Here is a 26,202-nt window from a genome sequence, read left to right as displayed (position 1 = left end):
TTTGTTTTCCTAGCCACCGAGCAAAGCCTCACAGCCGACGAGGAGGTGAAACCGTGCCAGTACTGCAGTAGCAGGCAGGCTGCTCCAAATGCAAGAAATCTCAAAGAGAAGCCAAGATTAGACATGAGAAGAAAAATGTGTTACCCATGGCAACAGAACAGAGAAACATAGCTCATTTGCTGTGATTTAAAAATGAAGGCCTTGATACATGTTGCCACTTGGTGAGAGGGAAGTCCTTCTTAGCAGGGGGAGGGGGGAGGGGGCTACTCCCCAAAAGATATTTTTATTCTCCCTTTCTTTTACGGCGTTGTAGTTGCACCTTGCAGTAATGTGGACTAATTCTTGCTCCGCTGCCACACACACACACACACACACACACACACACACAAACACGCACACACACACGCACAGGAATTTACAGGAGTTGAGTGTGCTCTCAGTACCCTATGGAGCTCTATATCTTGTGTAATTTAATTTGCATGCCAGTCCCGGTGCTTGTGTTGAGGAGAAAAAAGGAGGAGGAGAGATATGTGCAAGCAAGACATTTGCTGGATGTGGCTGAATTTCCTCTGGAGAAGCCTGTGATGGGGAAGACAATAATTGCAGCATGTAGATTGTAATCACGTCATGTCTCGAGATGTAGGCAACACGGTTTCCTGCAGAAAGTGTGGGAATACTTTGCTCAGTCATGTTCAGCATGTCTTTGTGGGAATTTATCACAGAGGAAGGTGTGAAACAACTTGGCTTTACGCTATCCACCCTTGTTTGATCTACGTTTGCTGTTTCCATGTCTGTCTTATGTCAGCAACATTAGAGAATTTGCAAAGGAAACATGGCAAGGAAACACTGACCAAACAAAAAAAAAGTTGAATGTTAAGAAGATAGTAAAGAAAACAACAAATAAATGTTATTAATTTTCATTTGTCCAATTGTCTCAGTTGGATGGTAAAGGATTGGACAGGTCATCAGTCCATCACAGATCACACACACAAATTCATAGGCTTTATTGAACCCTGGGGCCAGTGGTCTCACACACAATCCCTGACAGCAGTCCACAAGATTTTAGATGTCACCCTGCAACAAATCACTGAAATCTGAAGGTGTGTCATCATGCAGGTCTGCAGAAGGCCTGATAACAAGACTCTGCTGAGCAGGAAAACATCAAAAGCTTGCAGGACTATGTTTGAGACACACCAGGGCGAGGGCCAAACTTGTGCAGCCCAAATTTCCATTTTTGATTTTTTTTTTTTAAGTGTCCCTAAAGCATCTACTATTATTATGTATTTTACTATTACTTGAAATATTGATATCATGTCCATTCATCATAAGATAATAATAATGTGAAAGAATAAAATGGTCATTGATATTCTATCCATCTCCCAGTTTTCTTCTTTCCTATTTTAGGTGCAAAATTGCTATTGCTTTTACACATTTAATCTTACTTTATGTTCCAATGTCTCACTCTCTCAGATCAGTGCAGGTGCTTTTCACTACCAGTATACGTATGTAAAGCAGTTTGATGAGGTTAAAGCTGCACTACCTGAATCTTGAACCATGACAGAGGGGCATGGCTGAATTCGAACCGTAAATCCCGCCCCCCACTCTGATAATCCCTCCCATTCTCCTCCTCTGGAAGTGAAAAAATATCCATGTTAGGAATACTCAGCTATTCAGGTTTTAAAATGAGTTTTTCTCAGGTACAAACAGCCCATACATACTGCATAAATATCTTTTAAAAAGCTGCAGTGACATCGCAGCCCTAACATCATTTATTATAGACAGCGTGTGGTGAGACATGACTACACACCTCGACTCAGGTCGTGGAGGTCTATGCATTATGTACAGTAATTGTAATTGTCTATGCAATTACACAAAACCTATTTACAGCGCAAACAAAAACAAGAGGTAGTTTAAAAAAGCGAGCCGGTACATTCCGGTGCTTTCAGGTAACATTCCCAGCATGACTGTAACAATTAAATGGTTGAATAGCTTCCTTTTTTTGACCAGTGTGTCGCTACACTTACTGGCTTATGCAAGACATTCGTCTCCATGAGGCCGGAATGCACTGGTTGGTGCCAAATGACCTAGTTTACAAGTACACTCTACCAAACACTGACACACTGGTTTTAAATGATTAAGTCTGCCAATCAGATAATGTAGAGTGACTAGTTAAACAAGGGTCCCTGGCAGGCATCTTGGCTTCTACCAAGGCTTCAAACACCACTTAACCTAGATAGGAGCATTTGGTACATGAAAGGGTTTTTGACTCAATGAAACTGAAGCAGGGATTCCCTTGATAGTGGACTGCAGTCACAGGAGAATTGCTGTATTGTGGTAATTGTTACTTAAAGCTGTGCTGGAATCTTGCGCAAAGGGACACATTTACATGCTACCCTACATTTTCTCTAGGTGCTAAAACTATATGCAGCCTTGTTGTCGCCAAAAAATAAATCTTAAAAAATAATTTCCAAAATAAAAGACCAAAGCAAACAAACAAACAGCAAAAACCTCAAAAAACTAAACATTATTCCAATGCATTTTAGTTCAGGGGCCAAATATGCACCAGCATGGGCCACAGATTTTAGGTGGAAAATAAGCAAATTCAACATTAATGTTTTATTTTATTTTTTATTTATTCAGTTCATTTCCGACATGGTTGCAATCACAGAAATTCACTTTGACATTCAGAGCAAAATCACATCATTGTTTTTTTTTTTTTTTTTTGTCCTTTTGCATGCCGGAAAGGGCGACGGAAAAAAGCATTTTGCTTATCCAGATCCGTCCCCTGATATTTGAACACAGATAATTTTACATCAAACCTCGTTTTTTCCCTAGTCAAACATTCTCATCTTCTTCATACCATAATTTCATCTTTTCATTAATGTCTCTTTTTTTTTTTTTTTTTGTCCTTTTTTATGTGATGTGTTCTCGTCTGCAGTCATTGTTCCTGTTGTTACTCCTCCTCACTGTCCTTTTTCTCCGTATCTCCTCGAGCTTTCTTTTCCAGTCGTTGTTTACGTTCCTCAACTCTCCAAACGAAAAGTTCTTCTTCTTTCGGAGAACCTTCATATCCTCGGAAAGTCGCCTCAGCATACGATGCATCAGAAAGGCACATGCACATACACATACCCCCATCATTAGCAGGCCAAAGATCATGACCCCTAGCAGATAGATGTCCTCCACATCTTCCACTGTCAGCGGGGAGAGACAGAGCATGTGGCTTCTCCCTCGTGCATCCATGACATATCCACTTGGGTATGTGTCCTTTGGACACGCTGGTTCGTGCTGTAGTAATTGCCTCGTCGTGAAGATTTTGTCGATGGCGCTCAATAACCAGTTGATGAGTTCCATGTCGTCGCTGTATAGTTCAATGAAGAGTTGACTTGAGACCTGTATGCGTGTAGAAATATCCTCCGTGTTTTCTCCTTAAATCCTTTCAGATTTACAGATTGTTGTGTCTCTGCGTCAAGGCTATTCCAGAGGTTCATGGCTCTATACACAGTACTATGTTTGCCAACGTTCGATTTGACCCTGTCTGGTCTGAACACATTATTATGTCTGAAGTCGTAGGAATTTTGATTGTATGTGAAACGTTTTTGTATTTGATGTGGTACTTTTTTAGATGAAGCCCTAAATGCGTGTATTTGTGTGTTGTAGTGTATTATTTCTTGCAGTTTTAGGTATTTTGCCTTCTCGAATAATTCGTTTGTGTGTGCGTTGTGTGGTGCTTTATGTAAAATTCTTATAGCTTTTTTTTGTAGTTTAAATAGTGGTTCAAGATACTTTTTGTAGTTATTACCCCATATTTCGGAGCAGTAATTTAAGTGCGATGCTATGAGTGAAGAATAGATTGTTTTAAGTGATTTGGTATCTAGGATTTGTTGAAGCTTCCATAGGATGTAACTGCTTTTGGTAACTTTGTTTTTAACTATTTGTATATGTTTTTTCCAGGTCAGCTTGTCGTCCATCCACACTCCTAGTACCCTATATTCTTTTACTTGTTCTATTATTTCCATGTTTAGTTTCAGTGTTATATCTCCTGTTATTTTTCTCTTTCCGAATTTGATGAATTTTGTTTTACTGACGTTTAGGGCTAGTTTATTTACATCTAACCATGTCTGAATTTTTGATAGTTCTTCATTTGTTGACTCTATTAGAGTTTTAATGTCTTTACCTGAGCATAGAATGGTTGTGTCATCTGCAAACAACGTTAGTTTGAGGCAATTTGAGACTTTGAAAATGTCGTTTATGTATAAAATGAACAGTTTTGGCCCTAAAATTGAACCCCGTGGCACACCACATTGTATAGTTTGGCATTTGTGTGTTCTTCAAAGTCAACATATTGTCTCCTATTTGTCATATAGCTTTTAATCCATTTTAAGGCGTTGTACTTTATTCCGTAATTTTGAAGTTTTTCTTCTAGAATATCATGATTAATTGTGTCAAAGGCTTTTTTTAGGTCCAGAAAAATTCAGAATACAAATAGTTTTTTTTCTAATGCTTCTCTTATATTCTCCGTGATGTCAATTATAGCCATTGCTGTTGAACGTCCTTTTCTAAATCCATATTGTCCTTCATGTAGTATATTATTGTCTTCTATAAATTTGTCGAGTCTTTTCATGAAGAGTTTTTCCAGAATTTTCGATAATTGTGGTAATTTTGATATAGGTCGATAATTAGTGATATTCCATTTTTCTCCACCCTTGTAAATCGGTCTGATTTTTGCAATTTTCATTTTTTCTGGGAAAACACCATTCTTAAATGAGAGATTACTTATATGTGTTAGTGGCGGGGTTATTTCAGCTGTTATGGTTTTTATTAGACTCATAGTTAGATTATTAATGTCTCTGGATTTTTTTGAGGTACAGGTTGTGATTATTCTTTCCACCTCTGCTTCTGTTACTTCTTCAAGTACAAGGTACTTATCAATGTCTTTCTTCTCATTGTCAAAATGATTCCATTTAAGTGTTGGGTGTTTATTAATCCCTTTCTTCGTGTTTTTTCCAGTATTCATGAAAAAACTGTTGAGTTCTTGTGCTATTATGTTTTTATTGTATTCTTTTACATTGTTTATTATAAAGTGGTCTGCATTTTTTTCTTTGCTTTTGCGCATGGTTATGGTGTTTATAATTTCCCACAATTTTTTGTTTTTTTTTTATTCTCTTTTAATTGTTTTTTTCTTCTATCATTTTAGTTAGTTTCTCATTAAATATGTCTATTTTACAGTCAGGTGCACGATACAAACAACAGATTATTATCTTACGTCCCTCTGGACTTGTAATTTTCACTGTTATACATTCCATCACTTCTTCCACGGTTAAACTCATCGATTCTATAATCTCCATCTCAATATTTTCTTTTATGAATAGTGCCACCCCACCTCCTGGCTTGTGTAATCTGTTCTTATAGACAAATTTATATCCTTTTATCATAAACTCCATGCCTTTTTTTTCTTTCAGCCAAGTTTCTGACTGTGCTATTATGTCAAACCTATACAATGTGGAAATGTAATCCTTAATGTCTTCAAAATTTGCATACATACTCCGACAATTACAGTGAATAAGTGACAGACCTTGTTCCTTCTTTGTTTCCACTTTGAATTCAGTCTCTGTGTAGTAATGGCAGTTTGTGTCTTGTTTCCTATGTTGATATATAAATGATAAAGTATGTGAGTATATCAGACCCTGCAGTATCTTCACTTAAATTTCCCTGATTTGGGGAATTTGGTGAAATTTCGTGGAATAATTTGAGGAAAATTTGGGAAAAATTGAGAGTTCTTTCACCAATTTCATATTAAAAATGAGTGCCGTCATGTCATTTAAGAACTGGAAAACTGAACTCTACAAATATTGAGGATTTTAATAAAAATGTTTGTATCTGGAGGGGCTGATATCTATAACTGAATTAGTAGGTAAGGCAAGGCAAGGCAAGGCAAGGGAAATTTATTTGTATAGCGCATTTCATACTCAAGGCAACTCAATGTGCTTTACATGATAAAACATTCAATTGTTTAAAATCAATAAGAACATTTAAAATCATCAGTAAAATCAGTTAAAATCATCAGTAAAATCATCATGACATCAACAACATGACAAAAAATCTCTCTCTCAATCATATGCAGTAGAGAAAAAAAGTGCCTTTAACTTTGATTTAAAAATGTTCACATTGGATGCTGACTTCAGCTCTGCTGGCAATTTGTTCCACTTCTTTGCAGCATAACAACTAAAAGCAGCATCACCATGTTTACTGTGAACTCTGGGCTCCACTATCTGACCTGTGTCCATAGATCTGGTAAATTACAAAATGTTTGATGTTTTTTCTATAATTTTTACATTCTCCAAAGGGCTGAATTTGGCCCCTGGGCCTTGAGTTTGACACACGTGTTCTAGATACAAACCAGATAAACAAATAGGGAATATCTAGCTGCATACTAAGGCTTTGTAATCTAAACTCTCTTATGTGTGTTTGTTCTGCAATGAACTGGCACCCAGTCTAAGATGAAGGCTAGGGCCCAATGTCAGCTGGGATAATCAATGCTACAATTCAGTAGATGCTCGCATTGTATATACTGCGATTCCTGAATTTTGACTTCCACCTGGATTAAGTCAAAAATCCAAGAATGTAATTCTTGTTTGAAAAAAGTAAAATTTTTACCCTTTGACCCTGTTCAGCCATTGCCACGTCGTGATAAGAAAACCTAAACTTAACAAAGCAATTTCTATATTGTGTTTCCCCAAAAAAGGTGTGTCCCTGATTGGGGTAATTGAGGTATCAATTCAGTTATGTCGGGTTGCTGTCAGTTGGAACCAACCCGACATAACCGAGTCAGATTTCATGAAGATTGATCAATTATTTTTTAATTTCGTCAATTATAAGAGATAGGGAATTTCTTCGGTTAAAATTTTGACATAACATGTTGCGCACTTTTGACGTTATCCCACTAACAGACAAACAAGCAAATAAAGAGGTAATGGTAACATCCCATATTAGCATTCTTACATAGTGGTGCATTATCATGTGATATTTCTCTCAGTCATCTCCTAGCTGGTATATGGTGTTGCGTTAGGGGTAGTGCCACTGGTACCACTCGTACCACGGAGATCCCTGATGCAGTAATGTTCACCGACCACATCCACAGCCATCACGTCCCACTGCACTGATGTGGCGGCCTATTTATTACATGTGCATGCTGCTGTTACTGCTGCTCCACTCCACCCTGCCTCCACCTGCTTCGGTTTTGCTCTGTTTGTATGCACCCTAGAGGGTATTTATTTCTAAGTTAATAACCATTGAGGGATTATTTGCAATGGCCCCTGCATGTTATTTATTACTGTGGTTTGAATTTCACTCTGCTCTGCAGTGCAGGCTCAGCGGGGAGCCGCATCAAGATGAGACCCATATTGTGGAGACATATCAAATTTCCCTTTTTATTTGCTATCTGACATAATAGCCCCAGACATAACTAAATTCAAAATGTCGGAAAAATGACGACAAACAGCACAAGCAGCAAAAAACTGACGTGGAAGCAACTTTTGATGGAAGGTGCACTATTAGCTTTATGCTCTATTAAGTAAATAAATGATAATGCTTTTTTGTTTTCTTTACACACACCTAAAGCCCAATAAGCATACATAAACCCTTTATCCTTCAGTGCTCTGGTCATGTTTAGTTACAAAGCCTCACTGACTCAAAAAGCAGAACATAGCTTCTACCATCGTCTGATTTGCTTATAGCCGTCATAAAATCTGCTGTCACTAGATGTCATATCCCTTGTCACTTCCAGGATGTGAAGGCAAACAGCTGCCAAGCCTCGCTCATGTCTGAAGAAGCTTGTTAGCCTCCCCCAGTTCCAGTATCATTATTTTTTTTGTGGCATAAACCTGTTTGTTTTTATTCTCATCTTTTAAACTATAACGCAGCGTGTTTACTATCTGGACAGTAATCGTGTCACTTTCATCTTCACACCGACAGACACATATCAAGGCGTTGACGTTCTGGCCTCGTTTCTCTGGCATCTGTGTTGGTATGCCTGCACGAAATGTGATGCTTCTATTTTTAGCACCCATTATTGTTTTTCGATTGTGAACCATTTTTTTTTTTTCTTTGCATGTGTCTGCTTCATTTAGTGTATCTACTTTGCAAATAATACGCTTGTTAAAGTAATCTTTTTTTAAGAAATCTCAAAAAAAAATTGTCAAGGATGAAATATATTACTATTATTGCACAGGCAGCAAAGCCTTAAGACACCGTGCATGTAGATTCAGCAAATCCGAACATTGTCTCCACAAGTAAATCAGCTCTATAGTTGTAGGGCAGGGGCGTGGGGGGTGGGCCATGAAATAGAGGCCATGGGAGATTCATGGAGACAGGATATCTGTAAGTAGCGCAGTTACAAAGTTAGCAGCATATATGTAATCACTGATATCAGAAATTAACAGGTGCCCCCGCCCCTCAAACAGCAACCATGTGACAGTATTAGCAATGTGCTCATTCTTCTCACCAGGGCAAGGTTTGAGATAATTTATAGATCCTATTATGTTTTTGTTTATTTCTTAAATAAAGACAGGGCCTGGATTTCATAACCCTGATAGTGAAGATTCCCTGCACTTGCGCTTTTGGTTTACAGCTCATTGCAGTGAGTTCATCACTAAATGAAGATAGACCCTCTGCTTTTGATTGATGGAAATCTGAGGAAAAATACACATCTTGATACTGATGAGATGGGAAAAAGTGGCTTGGTAATTTGCCAAGAGTGATGGATTGAAACTCTAAATCTATGCGCACCGTTAAGTGGCAACATTATTTTGCGTACAAAGTAAAGGGAAAGAGGAAGGGTTTGTAGTTAAGGCTCATTTAGTTCTTAGTTAATTTAAGCTGCTCTCTTAATCTAATGTACCGGTAGAAATTTGTTAAATTTGGATCGTGTTGTAAATCTTTTGACTATTATTGGGATAAGTTCACACTGCAGGTCAATTGCTATTATTTTGCCGACATGGGACATGTTTCTGATGTTTTCATCCGACCCAAGCTGCTTTTGTATGTGGATATAAATCGGATATGTATCCGATGAGACTACAGTCTGGACGCTCAGGTCGGGGTCATCTGACCTATACGTCATTAAAAGGTGACAAATGTCACAATTGTTCGACAAAAGGGACAGGCCCAAAAAACAATGTTGAATGAAGGAGGAAAAACAGTCAGTGGCGAAAAGAAGAGGCTTTAGAACTGCTATAATATATAGGGGGCTGTGAGTTCAAGCCAAAAGCTTTTCTCTTGAGGATTAAATCCAAAATACCATTCTTTTCATCCATCCCTTAGGTTTTATGGACACCAATATAAATCCAGCCCCTGCATATGAAAATCAGATGAAGTTGCACCTGTTTTGCAGTTTTGAAGAAATAAAAACTTTATAAAATAATTCTCTAAACACGGACAAACTCAACACATGAAGCCACTCACTCCAACAAAGTGATTCAAAACAAGGAAAAGACATGATCACAACACAAAAGGTGGTTTTTGCTTCATTGCTAGCCTTGAACTATTTTACCAAAACAAACATTTTGGAAGTAGTCTGTTTTGCATAATGGATAAAATCTCTACAAAGCTGCAGATAAAACATACCTGTGCTCGACTTGATGGTCTCTTGTCCGACCGTTTGCCCGAGCAAGTCGTACTGATTGAGACGAGAGCTTTCTCCTTCCACCACAACTGATTCAGAGGCATTTCTAGTCCAAGCATAAGTCACTTCTGATATTGTGTAGGCATCTAGGGAGAAGAATAGAGGGGAGCATGAAAAAGTCTTCACAATATCAGTAAAGAAGACATTTTCTGCTCATTTCTATTTCTATTAAAAAGGCAATAAAAAGAGAGGGAAAAAATCCCTGAAGAAGTTCTTTTAAAAAAAATAAAATAAAAATTAAGCAATCGATACATTATGACATTTTCCCTTATCGATCACTCTGAACATTCAGACAAAATAAAAAGTGAAGCATTGCTTTCCGACCTCTATATCTCTGCCTAAATAAGAAGATGTAATTTATCTCCACTTGATTTAACACCATCCTATTAGTACATTAGGACTCCTAATTATTTAACACTATCATGTTGTGTGGAGGTATGTGCAGGGTAGCAAACAAACAAAATCATTAAATCAAAACACTGTAAGCTTCCACATAAATGCATTATAAGCAAATATATTTGAATATAGAACAAAATCAAGGGCATTTTCAAAAGGATCCATCATGTTTCATTGCTTTAAAATCTCTCAATGGAAATCTCATTATAATCATTCAAATCTAGTCCAATTTAAAGCTCTAACCTTCAAACTTAACAAATTGATTAGAAGAAGATCAATGATAATTCAATAACAAATTGTTGTTTTTGTTTTTTTGACTTTTTTTTACATTTACAGTGGTAAAAAAACTCTTCATTCAGTATTTAACTCCAACATCTTATTTTGTGATGTTGACTTTCCTCAAAGCCCTTTATTGTACTTTGTTATATATCTATTCCTATGTATCATTGTGCGGCTACTGCTAAATAAATGAGCCATGCATTTTTAGCTTCACTCTGTTTTTTGGCTGCACTCTTGCCAAAGAACTGATGAGCACAAAAAGAAAGCGTTTTACTTCAAGTTCCCTCAGGCACCATTATCATCAGTGTTACTCACAGCTGCCAAATTTTAGTGGACAGGAATGAAAGTCCATGGGGAAATCCTCCAGATGCATTGGGCACTCAGCATGCACAGTTAACCTGCATCCAATTCACACATCATTAGGGAGACTTTTCAAATGCAAAGAAAGTAAACAGCGCAGATTTCGGCAATCATCCCAAAATTAAAAGAAGACCCACAAGCCTCATGCACTATTTAAGACCCTGCCCATCCTGGAAATAAAAACAAAAACAAAATCATCTTAGCTGTAATCAGCAGAGCAAAGAAAACGAGGTACTGCAGAAATCAAATGGCTTGTGCATTCCTACTGTATGTTTGGTGGTTAGTTTTATTTTTTTTTCTTTATTACATCACTACCCAATTACTGCAATTAATAGACAGATATTTGTAAAAGAAATTTAGTTGAAAAGAAATTATTCATTTGACTAAATGTGGTTATCTATCGTTAATAGTAACATTTATGAGAAATTTCCTTGAACACATCAGAAAGGCTGTTTGTGATATTAGCAGTTAAACATAAATATGATTTAACTTCATGAAATTTAGAAATACATTTGTGTGAAAGGGATCTCAAACATTTCCCAATTCCAGAACTTACCTCATGGTGTACAGCAGAGTCCCATCATCTTTGATCCTCAGCAGTTTATTAGGCATGGTCATGTTATGTGCCACAGACTTTTTCCCATTGTGGAAGAAGGTGTCAGGAGTCCAGATCTTACTCGCCATCAGGTTGTTGAGAGGCAAAATTGTCATTGGCCCTTTGAATTTCAATCTCTCGTCCTTCCAGCTTTGCCGGAAAAAAACATCAATGGTGTATTCCTGTGGACGAAGGAGAGTAATGTGTTTATGAAAATCTCCAGCAGGCAGCACGATCATGGAATGGATAGCACTTCTACTTCACCCTGTCTAGGGTGTACCCCCCTAAACAGGAAAAAGGGTGTCAGAAGACCAATGAACAATCTCCATCCAACAGTATTTACACTTTATTTTCATAAAACATACTGGGCACTTTTGTATATATATATATATATATATATATATATATGTGGTTACTTATTTCTGAAAGAATTTAAGAACTTAATAGGACCAGAATCTGTTGTAGAAGCAAAAGCTAAACTTTTTTGAAAGATGTTATTTGACAGTTTGATAAACATACCACCACTTTGTATTATTTTGTTTAATTTCTAAAACTCTTGTTTTTTTTAAAGCTCCCTCAAGGCAAAAGCCTGGGCTCTCATTTTTCTTGCAACTCTCCAAGTCTGTTTTTCCTGAGCAGGCTCTGAGGCCGAGGCAAATCCTTGACCCACAATCCTCCGTTGTCAAAGAAAACCACAGACAAGAAAGGATTCAGGGCAGTGAGCACTGCAGCGTTAAATGCCCATACGTTTGTGTGTGTGTGCCTGTGTGTGCGCAGTTTTAGTTTTTTTTGTCTAATTATGTGAAAAGCCTCACACGTAGATTTATGGAGATTTTTTACTCAAACTCAGCCTAAGATTAAAGAGAAAAAGCTTCTCAAATCAAATAAAGACAATAAGTTATTCTAACAATCACACAAATATGCAATTTTATTTAAGAGGGGAGAAAAGTTGGAAGTCATAAAAATTTAGTTTGAATGATAGTCATTTGTTTTTATTCTTAAAGCTGATATCCGGAGATTCGGAGAAATCTATGTTTATGTATGATTCTTTTGTAATGTGAAAAAATACCAAACTAGTCTTTTACTATGGTCTATTGCTGGTGGTCATTCATATACATGAATGTATATAAGTCCCTCTTTTATCCTATAGACCCCTATAGAAATGGAAACGATCGCTGAGTATGCCCAGCCAATGTGCTTCGACTTCCTGGAGCAAAGACGGTCAATCAAAGTGAACGCGCGTGCTGCGTAAATTGTGCAAGGACATGAGGCCGCGCATCTCAAACCGCTATCGCTCTGAGCAGCAGAGAGTCACGGAGGAGTGCTCCGAATCTCCAGAGTTACCCATTCCACAATTGCCAACGTAGAAAGCTTCTACTAAAGACAAAAGAAAAGTCCGGGTACAAAGCTTGTGGATAAACATCTTCGTGACCACAACAGGATTCATCTCGGAGCTGCTTTTCAAAGGTGGAGGGACTTGCTGCTTTTAAAAGGATTAAGAATGGATCTGGATTTGGCGACATTTCTCATGGAGAGGTAATAAACATGTTGAGGCGTAGCTTCTGGTAGATTGGCAGAGGCAGGGGAGGAAGTAGAGCTGTTGAGGGCGGGACATCGAGGCGTTCTCTCAGAAACTCCTGATAGCAGCTTTAAGGCTTAGATGTAAGTGATTTTACACACAAGCACTATATTGTTCCTGAAGCCTGATAACCTTTATTTCTCAGTGTCACATATCTCTTTAAGAAATCATTACGTGGACAGCAAGAGTGGTTTCCTCCTCCATTACAGTAAATGTAGGCTCTGTGATCTTTTCCAGGTCAAGATAACATACCATTTTCTGATTAAAACCCCAAGCAGAGAATAACAGAAAACTAAAAAAATTTCAGTCAATCTTTTTCTGAATCTTGTTTTGCTGCACAGTGGAAAGCTTTTGCAGGTGCTCTTTTCTTCTCTGCATGTTTAAAGCCCATAAAGCTGAATACACGTTTCTCCCTTATTCTTTAACATCCCGTGCTAGTTGGACTTTCTGTAAATTCCATAAATCCTGTGACAAGGGGCCGACCTCAGCAATCAGATGAATTGCCCCACGGTGTGAGAATAAATCAATCAGATCAAAGGGAAATGTTTCATGCTGTTCTTCATTTTTATGAGACATCTGTCTTCGCGAGAGCAGAGGCTGGAATAAATCATGTGTTTTTGAGCCTTATGCCCAATTTTTCAACACCATATGTTGGTTTAATATGTTTAAAGCAAATTACATTTTTCAGATTAGGGTATAAATGAATGATTTCTCCCCCATTTGGTTTAAATTGAGTTTTCCCGATACCCTTTTGACTGTGTATCCATTTGTTTACATGTAGGGATTTTGGGAATTTGCTGACTGTAATTATCTGTCCTGATTTCCTTCTACGTCACTATGTGGTGGGGAGTGTCCTGTGCTTCTGCGTCAGTAGCTGCTAAAAAGTCTCTGCAGAGAGTTGTGAAGGCCACAACCAAGGACATCTGCCCCTCCAGAAGCAGGAAAAAGGGCCTCCTGCATCATGAAGAACCATATACCTACCCTGAACAGAAGCACCTCCAGCACCAGGCTGACCCAACCACGGTGCTCTACAGAACGCCACAGGAAATCATTCCTGCCTGTGGCGATCAAACTGTAAAATTCATCACTGTAACCTCACAGCTTGATTGTTGTGAATATCTCAATCATATTTGTATATTTGTACTATTTTTGTAAATATATGTATCATATTTGTATATAATTTGTATATTATTATTATCATTATTAGTAATAGAATTATCTATCCTACTTTATTTTCTACTACTGTAATGTGTGTGTATCTGATCCCTATTTATAAGTCTTTTACTTAATTATACACTTATTTAACATTTATTCTTTCTTTCGTCTTTGTTATAGTTTTTACTCTTTTATTTGTGATTTTTTTTCTGTCGCTGTAACATAAGCAATTTCCCCCTGGGATTAATAAAGGAATTCTGATTCTGATTCTGATTCTGATTCTGATTCTGATTCTGAACACACCCCTCCAAACAAAAGCAGGACCACCAGAATGAGTAACAGATGTTGTCCTGAAGCTGTTTGCCAGTGTTTCTAACCTAAACCTGCAAGCTTTATCATTGCATTCACCGAACCCTTCATGAAATGGGATTTCATTAAAACGAGGGTTTATATTTTATTCATACACACACATGTACGTAAGTAGGGTTGGACATCGAGTATCGTGTATCAATTGATCCCGGGACTAACTTTGTGATTCTCCCGGAATCATTAAAATTTATAAATTTTGATTCCTTCTTTTGCTAGCCAGTTTGTTGACTGGAAAAAGAAGCCAATGAAGAGAAGAATCCACCGTAAGTGTTTGCGTTACCGCGCAACCATGAACAGTGTGCGGTGCATCTGTTTCTGATTTTATCCTGTACCTGCTGCTAATCTGGACTGAGTTGTACAAGTTGTTCCTTAGTGTGAATGTGCTTTCATGAAGTTTTAAAAAATAAAGCTATTGTGAAAGAAGAATGTATGATATTTATATCCAAGTTCATAGATTTGATATTTATATACTAGTTGAGTTGAAAACAGCCCTGAGAAATTCCTAGTAAAGTTCATAAAAAGTAAAAAGTTCATAGAATTAAAATTAATGGAGAGGTATTGACTATTTCATCCAGAAAGCCCTCTGGTTAGTTAGCTCATTTAAAACATGTCAACTTTTTTGACCCTGCCTCTTAAAAGAATTGGAATCGGAATCGAAACGAGGAATCGGAAACGGAAACATTCAAATTCAAACGATGCCCAACCGTACAATTTTTGCTTCGTTGAATATACATTTTTATAAATGGATATTCAAAAATAAAATGTAACATTGTTATTGTAAATTACCTTTTAATAAACTGCTTCATCATGAACATGTATTTTGTGTAACACATGTTTACCATGTGTGTCTTGACTCCTGCCAGACCCCTGAGACTGACTCAAAGAACCCCTGGGGTTTGATTGAACAACTAAATTATCCCTTAATCCTTGAAACATAAAGGACGCTCATCATTTAAAACCCAGTGCCATGAACTTGCAGCTTCTTTTGATGTTAAATCAATAGATGTGTTGGAAAACAGGTCTTGGACAAGAGAGGGAATGCTGATGATGTGATGCTAAGACGGCTGCAGGATTCCAAATAATAAACGTCCCTGATAAATGAAGAAAACACAATAATAATACAATGTAAATAATTAGATGAATAAACATTTCGGTAATGTATTCCATGATTGTGTGTTTGTATGCAACCATATGTATGTAAGGATGTGCATAATTCTATAATTATAATTATATAAGGATTACATACAAGTGCACACATTACAGTACTAATATATATATATATATACATATATATGTATTTATCCTATTTTCTTTTTTACTACTGTAATGTGTGCAATTGTATTTAATCCTTATATAATTACCAGTCTTTTACGTAATTATGTATGTTTTTTCTTCTCTTTCTTTCTGTCTTTGATTAGTTTTTTTTTTTTTTTTTTTTTACAAATAAATAATATATTTCTTGAGTGGCTGTAATGCCAGTAATTTCCCCCTGGGATAAATAAAGTACTTCTGATTCTCATTCTGGTATGTGTGCGTGCGTATAGAGAGATGCAACAGTAATGTGATTTTCAGCAAGAATTATGCTTCTCTTGACAACAGAAATTTTTTTAGCCAGCAATTAAAAAGAAAGAACAAAAAAAAATCTGCACTCACCATGTCTGTGTCTGAAACTGGTCCAAAGCTGGTGACGTAGATGTTGGTCTTCACTTCAGTTACCCTGTCTGGATCAGAGAAAACGTACAGTTATGACATTAAGCCAGTAAAGTAGGCAAAAAACAGCATTTGATAAGTGCAAAAACGAGAGTGTTTCTGGCTTTCAACATGCTGTTTACCTGCAGGTATTTTGCTTCTGAACTTTAAAGAAGTATACCAAGTGTATCCGTGTATCATTCGTTATTTGATATTTGTTTCCAAAACCAAAATGAAAAAACGGAAAACGCCTTGTTTTTCAAATTCAAGCTCTTTTGCTTCGGTACAGAAAACGAAAAACGGAAAACGAACACCTTTATTTGTTTTCTCCATTACCGATTTGCCAAAGTACGTGACCCGGAAGTGAGGCGTTACACATTCCTTTAGCTCTACAACACTTAGGAGTCTCTAAATCTTCCGAAATGTCCGTGAGGAGGTTCTGTGCCCAACACCAGCTAAAGCAGTTGGAAGCAGCGATCTTGTCATGCCGAACTGCCGTTAGCATAGCCGTTAGCGTCGGATGAGAGTACACTTCTAAATATTAAATAATGAGTGTTTTTTTGTTTTTCATGTTTTTGTTACATAATGAAAAACGAATGAACGAATGCTACACGGATTCAAGTGCTACGCAATGTTCAAAACTGAATTTATGGTTTGTCACTAATTTATCTTAGTAACCATAAAACAGTGGTTCTCAACCTTTTCAGCCCGTGACCCCCAAAATAAAGGTGCCAGAGCCTGGCGACCCCCACTGAACCCCCAAATTTATTTATTTATCTGAATAATATCCACTGTTATCCAGGAAGTGTATTATTATTTGCATCATAGAATATAGTTATTTTAAAGATGTAAATACTTGTTTTAATCAGAATGGAAATTCGTTAAAAGTTACCAAAAATTGTGGAAAAAGGTAGTGAAATGGGATTTTAAAAACCACAGAAAATGGTTAAAAGTTGCATATTAGAGTGGCCAATAACAGAAAGTGGTAAAAAGGATTCAAAGTGTCAACATTGGCTTAAAAGTGGCAGAAAAAAGTAGGAACAATTAGTTAAATTGATAAATTGTGAATGTGGTTAAATTGGCCAAAATAAGCATGAACTATGGTAAAAAGCAGTAAAAAGTGACTATAATGGGTCAACATATGCGACGTTAGGTGAGAAAAGTAGTGGAAAGGGTTTATAAGTGTAAGAAATGTCTTGAAAGTGGAAAAAACTTGCAGAAAATGCAATTAAATTTGATGAAGAAGTGGCAAAAATGGGAGTAATGTATCAAAAATGCATTTAAAGGAGCAAAATGATGGCAAGAAAGTGATGAAAATAGGTTAAATGTAAAAGTTGGTGTAGTTGAAGAAAATATCTGGTGACCCCCTCCCAGTGTCTCACGACCCCAAGGTTGAGAAACGCTGTCATAAAATAAGCAGTGTTTTTTTTTAATGAATTATACAATAGACCTGTATATGATTGTGTTACTGCTTCAACAATTTGGTTTCCCCTGCGAAACCTGCACTCTGTCAGGGCTGTAAAAGTAACCTGCTGATAAGCACCCAGCATGTTAGACTAGCCCCGTCTCTACCTAAAAACAATAAACTGGGTAAAATGGAGGTGGCTTTGACAGAGTGTGCTGAGGTACAGCTTTCGCTGTGAGGCACATGCATTTTGGAGGTTTCTCACGCACATCACATCAAGACATCACACACATCCAATTTTTTCACACAACATAATTTGGTTTTTGCCTGTCGCGGTCAACAGAAGAAGAAGAATTCAGACTGTGATCTGCAGGAGAAGAAATAGCTTAAAGTGTAGTAAGTTTAGGGTAAATTTTTGTTTTCTTTCCTTTCTTAGTGGTTCACATGAAACCAGGATATGATAGTCTATGTATGTAGTTTAGTGTAAATATTGTTTAATTTTATAAATGATATATTTAAGGAAATAAATGGGGGAAATAAAACACAATATCAATCCTAATATTAAACAGGCCAATGAAGAGCACTTTCTGTGGATTAAAACTTTTTCTGTTGGACTAGTAACATCATTAAAATGGGTAAGAATTTTGTGTAAATACAGATTTTTATGGAAATACAGATTATTTTTGCTATAGAATTGTTGTGTGTCTGAGAGTAGAAAGTAATTAAACCAACATGACCATTTCAAATTAAAAGGCTGTATACTTAACTTGATATTTTTCAATTCTGCATTGTTTTCTGCTTTAAATTAAGAATGTCCATCACCTGACAAATGTATTTATTTATTTATTTTTGGCTGAACATAAATCATTCAGTAATTTTAACAATTTTATTTTATATTTTCTAATCAAACAATGAACCTACCTATCTGAAGCTTATATTGTGGTACATATGCAGTCATTTAACCACAACAGTAGTTTTCTAATTGAATGTTTAGCTCAGGTTGACCTGAAAGCCCTACAAATCAACCTATATAACCTATATGACCCATATAAAGGTAAATAAACACCTTTAGGTATTTATTGCACAGACCACCCACAAATCCACCAGAATGCAGGAAATCATATACTTAATCCAAAATCTCTTGACCTTTAGTCATCTTTGCACAACATGTAAACAAACTATTGTCCATCTCCACAAACCAACACAATACTGGGAAAAACATTTAACCAATCAAATTTATTAAAATCCTCTGTGTGTTTTTTTTTTTTTTAAAACGTTAGTAGCCCTGGATTAATGACTTTAAAAAAAAAAAAACTTAACTATTGATTTATACTACTGGTAATTAAAAATGTTGCTCGTAGCAGTTAAAACAGCCACTTTATTATGCATCAAACTGTACCATTAACAGAACTACTGCCTCAGCATTTGCTGACCCTCTGACCAGTCAGCAGTCTGTTTTAAGTCTAATTTAATTAAAAAAGAGTCCTGCTGCAATTACCAATCAGACTCATTTATAAAACCTACTGCCACTCAATAACAGGAAGGAATGGCAAAATACTTCACTCTCAACTCTGATATTACAATAACTAATATTTGTAATAACACACCTTTGGGCCAGCAGGGAGTTATAGAGTTTTATACAGCATACCTAATGATCTCTAACTCCAAATTTAACAATTACGCACTCAGGGTTGGGTCAATTATATTTTTCAATTACAATGGATTGATGGATAGATGGATGAAATAGAATTACGTCTTTAATTATTTCAAAATGGATCTTATAAGAAAACTATAAGCGCGTCTTTCTCACTTTTCTAGGTCTAATAAGACCTGGATGAGAGAATATCCACCATGCTCTAGAATAGCAAATAATATACCAAGATATAAATAGGCACTAAAACATTTACAAAGGGCATTTTAATACCACAATGCAATTTACAAATTTGCCGGCATTTTCTTTCACTTCGCATTTGCTCCTCATTATTATTCAGGTGGAACTATACTGTGTTGTTCCAGCTCAGCACACCTATACAAACTAAACACATTGGCTGCACTTGCAAGAATAAATGTATTGAACCAAAGCAAACGTGTCAGCTCTGATTCAAAGCGTGTAAAATTTGTCCTAAATGCTCACACTGATGCGACAGATAGGAAGAGCAAAGCTTTATATGTTTCCTATTCAAGTGATTGTATGCGAACGCATCCGCGCTGATGCATCGGGTCCATTTGCTTTCTCTACACTCTTTCTCTTTCAATAATTACTGAGACTCAATCTCTCATGCTTGGCCAATTCAAAAAGCTTTCAGGTTTTACTACACACTCTACTCGACACAGAAAATCCACATCCAACGTACAATCAAAGAGATCATTACTCAAAAAGTAGAGTGGCGAGGTAAGCCACCATTTACATCCCATGAACAAGACAAATTAGAGAAGCGGTTGGTGATGTTGTCCAGGTTTTACAGTGCAAGAGAAGGGTTGATTGTTTTTCATCCTAAACTGCTCTAAGAAGCAATTTTTAGCCACCCCAACCTCTTTTGTGTCCTTATTATTCTTTCACGCTCAATATTTGCAAAACAAATGAAATGTGAATGTGAAGATACAAGTCAATAGAATAAATATTAGTCGCTAATTCACAAAGAGACAAAACAACCATGTTTCTCACTGTAAACGGACTCTCCTGTTCATACAGTAACAAATCAAGAGAGAATGGCAAACTCCAAGGTAATAGGTCCAATCTATTTGATGAGATAAACAGGTCAATGTATATTTATATGTAAACTAGGTCAAGGTATGTGAGACTGCTTTGTGCAAATTGATCATATTTCTTACAGTCTCCATTACAGTGTATTTATTTATCTAGTTTAAACAGCTTGTTTTGCCAGCGTAGATTGCTTCCTGTCATGAACCGACAAAACGCACATGGCTATGATGCATCTTAATACTGAATCGATTCACATTGATTCCTTTATCTTGTGCTACCTATACAGTAACTATGTTTTTACACCGCCACAAAACATGGTTTACTTGCCTCGTTTTGTATCCAGTGTCTAGATTGGTTTGAATGAATAAGAGCAATGGGGCAAAATTACAAAGCACAGTTATGAGTGATCATCTGAATTAATATTTAAAAAATGTTAATTGCTTAGAATAATTGCCAGACCAATTGCATCCAGTTCCCCTCCGACTTATTATTAGGTTTCACAGCCATTTTCAAATCAGGCAGCACACTATTGAATAAAAACGGACAAAAAATCTTGAATTCATTATTACAAAAAAAAAAAAACTGAACCTGTGATTATTATTCAAGCATGTCTGCAGATATTTGACTCGAGCCTGTGCTGATGATATTGTGTCATGTGTCTTTAATTTATAAAGGCTACATGTTTAATATAATACACAGGAAATATCTGCATTCTGCACCCATCACACAAAAAAGTGAATGAGTTCAACTTCAAGTGTGAGTCTTCTCTTATATGTGGTCCATTTATTGACAGAAGGTGTTTGGTAGGGCTTGCACATTTAAAAGGCAGTAGCCGGGTATATAAGGGCACCTTGGGTACAAGCTTAAGCTGTGAAACTGTTTGTTGCTTTTTGCTCTACCAGGAGCCTTTTAACCATACTTGTTGGGGGCCGTCTTTCATTCTTACAGGATGGAAGCTTCTTTTTTTTTTACTCCTTTTTTTATTTCGTTTTATATTAAATCTTTCTTTATAAAATCATCTATCTCGACTGGACTCCATCATTCAACCAGAGCATAAATCATGTCTCCAAATGAGGTCAACCGCAAATTTGCCGTGACAATACATTGCGAGCAGAACGTAAAATCGTCCTGGAACTGGCTTCAAACTAAAACTCAAACATCCCCTTTTCAAAACAAAAGCATCTCTTCTTGTCCTCTATTAGTTTTTAACCCTTTTGTAAATAGGGCTCTTTTTTTATGTTAACCAAAAGTTTTGTCCATAGCACAATGGCAGGTCTCTGAAAATCTCTGAAGTGTCGGCATGAAATGTGTTTCTATGAGTTTTGGATCAAATGATCACATGGTGATAATCTACTTGTTCACTTTCTCACTTAAAATGTTTTCAGAACCTTCAAATGTGGCGAATCAACTGAGATATTTAGCCTCAGTGTGCCTCAGGTTTTTGTCGGAGATTCGAAATGTATCTTGAGAAAATTGGAAGTATACTTCAGTGAGAATGTTCATCATCCTAATTATCCTAAACATACTTTTACAATATAGTAGACAGTATATACTCAGTGGGTTTGTAGAGCATAGTATGGAGTGTGCCATTTTGAACACAGCCATATAGGGCTGGGCTTTATGGACCAAAACTCATATCTTGATATTTTTTCCTCAAAATGGCGATATACAATAAAAATCTCCATATTTTTAACTCAATAAAGTCTTACCAGAAAGACAATTTAACCCAGTTAAATTTTCTGATACAAAATGCCACATGGGCACATTTATTAACAAACAGCTGCACAATATGTGCAACTTTTTGTCTTATAAAGGACAGTGTTTTATTACAAAATAGGCTATTAAAAATAGTTTTTAGTGATATTGTAATTTTCTAAATTGTCAAAATATAAATCTTGATATATCTTGAATCTCAATATAATGCCCAGACCTACAGCTATAGTCTGGGCATTTGCGCGCCGTCATTAGTTAGAAATGGGACCAGTTTATTTGACACACAGGTTAACCTGCTCTTTGTGTTTTATAGCAAAAATTGCCCGTTAAAGTGTCACCCATGTTTTCAGGCTTGTTCTCCATTGTCCTCCTGCAACCACGTACAAACACAAGTCTAGAGATGACGTTGCACTAATGTATATGTCGTATATGAACCTAATGATGTAAGTGTTGGGTAAAACGTGCCTGAACACTTATACTTTCCACCGACATGTTGGCATGTGAAAACCTTTTACAGAGTCAAAGGGGTGTCCTTCAGGGAGAACATGTCAAAGCTGTTGTATCCACATTACACCCAGTCCCACCATCTCCTCGTCAGTTTCATAATTCTTTGTTCTCTTTTTCTTGCATGTAACTTTTGTTTTACACTCTTGATATTCAAAGCTTTGTTGTTTATTTATATAATGTGTTATTGTAGATTTTAGACATTTATTCCAAATGCAGCAGATTCTGTTCTTTTTAATTCTCCACAGACTATAAATGACCTCTGAAGGTCGCCTGTTTCACTCGATTTATCATCCGTGCTGAATGCAGAGAAAGAGTCGCCCAGTACGGCAGCCTATCAAAACAACAGATAAAAATAAGGTAATCCTCAATATATTTACAGCTCAAGCCTATTTGCATTATAGTAGTGAAGCAAATTCACCAGCTAAAGTGGCTACATATTTTTGCTGTAGCAAACTCATAAAAAAAGCACATCCCTGAGGGGAATTTACATCTTTAAAAAATATCACTTAATGCCAAAGGACATGAGAATACATATTTATGAGAACAAGGACAACACCTAAAGTTCATTTACTCTGCAGGAACATAAACGCGTGTGCTTTTAATAAAATCTGAGTCATTTAGTGCAGATGGGTGTGCTGAACCATATTTAATTGGTATAAGACACAACCTGCCAGTGCATTCTTCTATGCAACGACCCAAATGTCAAAGAAACTCTTGCCAGTTTGAGCTATGGCACAAAGAGCAAGAACAAAAAGTAAACTTTTGGCCATTTTGCACTTAATATCTTTAGGAAACTTTCAAAAAGAGTTTTGTCACAATACAACCTGTAAAGGAACACATTATTTTTTAAAAGAAAGAAGGAAAAACAAGACTAATTGAGAAATATTGCACACAAAATACATACGATTCAGCCAATCATAAATCTCACATTGTAGTGTTTTTTTTTTTTTTGAGCTTTTTTATTTTTAGTGGCTAATGTGTCTCGGTAGACATTTTGACATCCAGCAGGGACCAACTTCCATGAAGGTCATTGTTTAGAAAACAGCAACAAGAATCCAACCACATGATGACACAGTATCACAGAGAGAGAGAGAGAGAGAGAGAGAGAGAGAGAGAGAGAGAGAGAGAGAGAGAGAGAGAGAGAGAGAGAACAATGAACAAAGACAATGAAGCAACAAAGTGTAAAAAAAATCCCGTTTTTGATTCATCTCATTACAGTGTAGTACTGTAGATACATTTTTGTTTCTGTGCTACACATAAAGAAGTTTTTAACAATATAAATGTAGGTTGTAGATTTCTATTTGTAAAAAAATGAAAAGCAAAATGATTAAAGCTCAAATGACAGGCAGCAGGGAGAGTAGGACTGCTTAAATGTTTCAATTGGGAAAAGGAGTTATTAGCTTTTATTCTTGAACGCAAAAAGCAACAGAAACATCTTAGAAGAAAAGTTGAAAAATTGACTTATGATCTATTTGTTCTCTTTTCACTTGTCCTGATCAGGATGGCAGGATGCTGAACAGAATAAAAATGTTTTTTTTGGAAGTAAATGACAACAGGATTTGGAAACAGAACCAAGTCTTCTATTTTGGAGTCTGCATTATTAACCTTTGCAAAGTTATTTAGTTTGACCAGGCAGCTATTGTCATCAAAACATCATTATTTCCTCTCAATTAGTCTTGTTAGCTGGTGCAACCAGTAGCAGGATGGAGGCTGATCAAATGGTCTTGACATGAAACCGGTGGCTTCGCGCTGTCTTTTAAGTCTCTCCATGGTAACAGGAGGTAACGCTCTGAGCACTTACTCGTGGAGGCATGACACATTATTTTATGTGGAAAACAAATTAGAAGTAGAAGAAGAAAGTGTGAATGTGAACAGAGGAGGGATGCCATATTCACATTAATGATGATGCAGAAGCAAACGCGCTTTCTGGATTCACTCTTGGGAACCAGCATCAGTGCAATTGAAACAGAGCAATTGCTGCATTTTTAAAGAGGCCTTGACACATTTAGGTAGAGGAAATCTCATTGTAGGATTAAAGCTGTGGAAAACATAATGTTAGTTAATGAATGGTCCAATAAATCTACTATATGAGGAAAAAGTCACATTTCTGCTGGTGAAAATCAATAGACGTCTCCTTCTGGAAGTCTATATGATTATGAATGTTTTGTTGTGTTTGCCATCAATGAAGTGAAAACTAAATCACACAATAATTCATTAGTTGTCGAAATAATTGCAGTTGTTTTCATCGTTTTTTTCCCCCTCCTTGAAAACACTCAAGTAGCCTCAAGGGAACACGTGGGTTCATCTTGAAAACTTCTGCCCCAGATTCATCATTTCTATCTTTTCATTCAACAGCAGCTCCTCAGCATTATATAACGTCTGATCAGTATGTTGTATGTGGGATTATTTATAGAAAGATTTGATTAGACACATTTTAGGTTCTAACAGTTTTTTTGGGAAGAAATTGAGGTTCTTTTGCCACCAAGTTTGATCACAATGAGGGTAAATTAATGTAGTTCTACGTGCTGTACTGTATGTACTGTTATTGCAAATGCGTAACCCTGCTTCTAAGAAATGACTGAATGTTTGATGATTCATACAGTGCATTAGAAGCACAGGGATCCAACCCTCCTTTTTTCTTTTTTTTTGCTCTCTTTTCGTGGCTCACTACTTGAACCATGAAAACTGTCAAAGGGACTGGCTTTTTGTCCCTGACTATACAGTATGTATGAATGCACACACTCTTGCAGCTGTGATGAGGTTCTTTTACAGTCTTTATAAATGTGTTATAAACTAGTCCAGTGAAGCGTTAACATGTTTTCTTCCCACAGATGAGACATACAAATCTAATGTGTCTACTATGTGGAAAATTACATCTGATGTCATTTTATGCTTTTTCTCTCCCAGACCGAGGCCAAGAACCGCGCTTTGGCTCCTTCGTACGTTAATGGAAGCATCGTGGGAATCACGTAGAGTGGTGCGGGCTTTGGCTTCCTCTGGGATAAAAATCTGATAAAAATATACGTATGTTCTTGTGGTTCTGTAGAACATTTGAGCTCATTTAGGTTATGTTACTTTCAATGTTTTATTTAAGTGCTTTCATTTCAGACTGCTGATTTGCTTGAATGCTCTCTCTTGTCTAGATACAGTATACTCAAAAAACTATATAAGAGAAATAGAATAAATATCCTTTTTAACTGACATCACGGTCATTGCCTCATTTAAAGGGTAGTAACGCTGCATAAATATGTTGCCTGTCCACTGCAGTAAATAAGCTGGCAGCAGAACTACAGAGGGTCCAGTTAAACAGGCTGCGCGCTGCAAAGCTAAAGGAGGTCTGTTCCCCATATGGCAGCTCCTGGACTCGGTTGATGGCCTGAGGAATTTGAATTTCAAATGGCATCAAATCCTGAGGGAGGAGCTCAGCTTTGGGGTGAGTGGGCCAGCTGGAAATGAGATGCCAAACATGGAGAATAATAGAAGGGGTGAAGAGGAGAAGAGAAGCACTGTGCACAAAAAAATGTAATTCTTTTCAAAATAAAAAATAAAAATTCTGCAGTGCCGTGAGAGAAATATGAAAGCCTCTCACGTTTATAGAAGGTTTCTTAAATTGCGATGCTGCCTGCGATGCTGCCTCTCTGATGCTGAGGAAAGGCTAGTAGTTCTAGCACCAATGCACCACTGGTAAAATGTGCTGTATGAAGGTTATCGCATGATTATGCTGGATCGTAAGAATGATCTTTCAATTGATAACTTAACAAATGAGTTGATT

At 36.7% G+C, this 26,202-nt stretch overlaps 1 protein-coding gene across 4 annotated transcripts in view; it reads right to left on the bottom strand.

Moving 5' to 3' along the window:
• Positions 1 to 26,202, bottom strand: part of gabra2b (gamma-aminobutyric acid type A receptor subunit alpha2b) — a 57,168-nt gene that overhangs the window by 12,539 nt on the left and 18,427 nt on the right. For all 4 annotated transcript variants that reach the window (XM_028459584.1, XM_028459581.1, XM_028459583.1 and 1 more), the window contains exons 4-7: positions 16,066 to 16,133; positions 11,271 to 11,491; positions 10,670 to 10,752; positions 9,622 to 9,765 (exon numbers count right to left, since the gene is read on the bottom strand). In XM_028459584.1, coding sequence (XP_028315385.1) covers positions 9,622 to 9,765; positions 10,670 to 10,752; positions 11,271 to 11,491; positions 16,066 to 16,133 — 516 coding nt within the window. The remainder of the gene's footprint in view (positions 1 to 9,621; positions 9,766 to 10,669; positions 10,753 to 11,270; positions 11,492 to 16,065; positions 16,134 to 26,202) is intronic.

Source organism: Gouania willdenowi, chromosome 10 (genome assembly GCF_900634775.1).
Source record: "Gouania willdenowi chromosome 10, fGouWil2.1, whole genome shotgun sequence".
In the NCBI taxonomy this organism is placed as follows: Eukaryota; Metazoa; Chordata; class Actinopteri; order Blenniiformes; family Gobiesocidae; genus Gouania; species Gouania willdenowi.
The sequence above is the reverse complement of the archived record's forward strand: the minus strand, read 5'-3'. Positions and strand labels throughout refer to the sequence as shown.